Source organism: Alexandromys fortis, unplaced genomic scaffold, assembly GCF_014885135.2.
Source record: "Alexandromys fortis isolate MF-2015 unplaced genomic scaffold, M_Fortis_MF-2015_v1.1 scaffold_85, whole genome shotgun sequence".
Classification (NCBI taxonomy): domain Eukaryota; kingdom Metazoa; phylum Chordata; class Mammalia; order Rodentia; family Cricetidae; genus Alexandromys; species Alexandromys fortis.
Genome location: NW_026067975.1, coordinates 5745494 through 5748149, shown reverse-complemented (window position 1 = coordinate 5748149; position 2656 = coordinate 5745494). Strand labels below are relative to the sequence as shown.

At 40.4% G+C, this 2656-nt stretch overlaps 1 protein-coding gene across 1 annotated transcript; it reads right to left on the bottom strand.

Moving 5' to 3' along the window:
- Positions 1–1151: 1151 nt before the first annotated feature.
- On the bottom strand, positions 1152–1687 carry LOC126510616 (60S ribosomal protein L27a-like). Its single transcript, XM_050157262.1, has one exon. The coding sequence runs from the start codon at positions 1634–1636 to the stop codon at positions 1190–1192; it is 447 nt and encodes a 148-aa protein (XP_050013219.1). The 5' UTR covers positions 1637–1687; the 3' UTR covers positions 1152–1189.
- Between the last annotated feature and the right edge of the window lie 969 nt (positions 1688–2656).

Below are 2656 nucleotides of genomic sequence, written 5' to 3'. Positions count from 1 at the left end.
AGGAAGATCACATTTCTTTGAGGCTAATTAGGTCTGCAACCTTGGAGACACGCATTCAAGTAGGCTTAAATTGCATCTCCATGCTCAGAGAAAATGCAAACTCTGTTTAGGACGTAAGCCAAAAGGAAGGCTAGAAGTCACTGCATTTGTTTCTCAAAAATTTTGATTGATGCTGTCAAAAACGTAGCAAAGCTGAAGCTGTCTTTTAGAAAAGATCTGTGGCTTTCTCATTCACAGCAAAGAAAGGTCATTAAAGGTTAGCCAAAGGACAGTATGTTCACAGCCAGTTCTCAGACGGACTTTCAAGTGGACAGATAGAAACCTCCCTTTCATTTAAATACACTGAACCAACCTTAATGTTTCTGTTTTCTTCCTGAATGGCACGTGAATTTGGAGGGACACAACATGGGTTTTTGGCGTGAAATAAGAGGGTTATGAAAGTGTTATGAACACTTCCGGAGTGTGAATATTTATATTTAATAATAACTTAATCAAAGTTTACATAAATAAACATATTAGCTTTATAGTATTAAATACTAGAACAATACAAAATAAAAGTAATCAACTATCTATATTTCAGTTATCAACCATAAGAGAGCCTGTCTACCATGTATACAAAAGAAGCATTTGTTCCTCAATGGAAAATGACAGCAGCAAAATGGAGTCTTTTCTTTCAGTAAGCTCTGTACAAGCTATACAAAACAAATGGAAAATACCCTCAGTATTTTATACTTAGTAAATAAAGCAAAAGGCTTGGTAAATATTGTTTCTCGAGTTTCTAAGGTGGTTCTAACTACTTTCATTACGTTGTTTCTCTTAAAAGAAGCCCGTTGCCAGGGAAACCCACTCATCTGGATGATATTACATGGTGACACCATCTTGAGTGAAAGCAGATGCGGCACCACAACGCATTCGTCTTTCATTTAGGTAGAAAGAACAAGTAAGCTTTCAACCGTGTCTCTATTTTCCTTCTTCCAGGTTTTAAGCTTAGTATAAACAGTGCACAGGAAAGCTTAGCTGTCAATACCATAGACTGTGGAGTAGAAAGGGATAGAGTTTTACATATGGACGTTTAGTAATAAATGCTTAATCATGAATGACTGACAATTTTTCAAAATGCTTCTCTTAAGTATCAATATTTACAATTTTTTTGAAAGTGTTAGCATTTAATTGGCCTCCCTGAGTGGCTTCAAGCCACCAGAACACAGGCACCTCCAACACCCTTTATCTTCTCTTCAGCTCTTCTGCTGAAAAATTTGGCTTTCACGATGACAGGCTGCTTAGGGAGCTTTCCCTTCCCCAGAACTTTGTAGTAGCCCGATCGCACGACATCAATGATGGGAGCAACTCCGGTCTTGTTCTTGGCAGCGTTGACTCGGGTCTGCTCACTGACCAGCGTCCACAGTTTATCCAGGTTGACAGTCGGGCAGAAGCTCTGGTTCCTCTTTAAGTGGTAATGCCTCATCCCAACTTTCCCGAAGTAACCTGGATGATATTTGTCGAAGTTTATCCTGTGATGATGCATGCCTCCAGCGTTCCCGCGTCCTCCTGGATGCTTGCGGTGTTTACCGATACAGCCATGGCCGTGGCTCACGTGGCCCCGGAGTTTCCGGGTCTTCCTCAGTCTGGATGGCATGGCGGTGGCAGAAAGGAAAGAGGGAGGAACCAGCGAAGTATCGCGAGGTAGCAAGTGTGGGGCAATATTTACTTATTTTTATTAACAGTTCATATAGCTGGCCCATTGAAAATAGGGGCATGATCATGGTCTCTCCCATGTTAAGCTCAGCTCTCAGATTTGTACCCATCCTTTGGAGACCTATAGTTACTGTCTGAAATGTATCGGCACACACCGTTTACAAGCTACCAAGTCTTCTCTGTGCCTCCATAGTATCTCACTGTCTTTGTTGTTTTCCAGTTCTATAATAAACACCATGGCCAAAAGCAACTTAGAGAAGAAGTTTATTTTATCTTATAGCCTATTACTGAGGGAAACCAAGCTAAGCAGGGATCTGGATGCAGGATCTGAAGCAAGGCTGTGGAGGGGTGCTATTTATTGGCTTTATCAAGAAAATGGCTTACAGACAAATCTGATGGAGGTATTTTTTTTTCACTTGAAGTTCTCTTTCCCTTAATTACTGTTGAAACATTTATCTAATTATTCTTTTTCAATAAAAACTCAGGAGTCAAGTATCAGCGTAAGAACCTTATTGATCAGAGAAGTGGTGGAGAAGCAAACAGTTACCTCCCCTTTCTCTCCCTCCTTGATCCAAAAGCACCTCTCTAAACTCCTCCTTACTATTATCTGTGCCTCTCTATATGTCCTGGGTCCTCCAAAACCTCTATGGCTTATTTAGTTGGTTACTAGCTAGTTCAACCCTTAGATTCAACGAAAACTTTATTGACAGTCTTTGGTGGACTGTCAGAGTGTGATTGATCAACTTATTCCAGAACAGACCGTAGTTTGTGTCAATTTGATCTAAAAAAAAAATCTACCCAGCACGCTTTCCTTCAAGACAAAAGACAGTATGCATTAACAACTGCATACTGAACACACAGAGAAAGAAGAGAGACTGAAATTGATACGGAACTGTAGCAGACTTTCTTGTTGAACTATCTTTATACTGCCGGCCCACAAACAATAACCTAGAGACTTAGT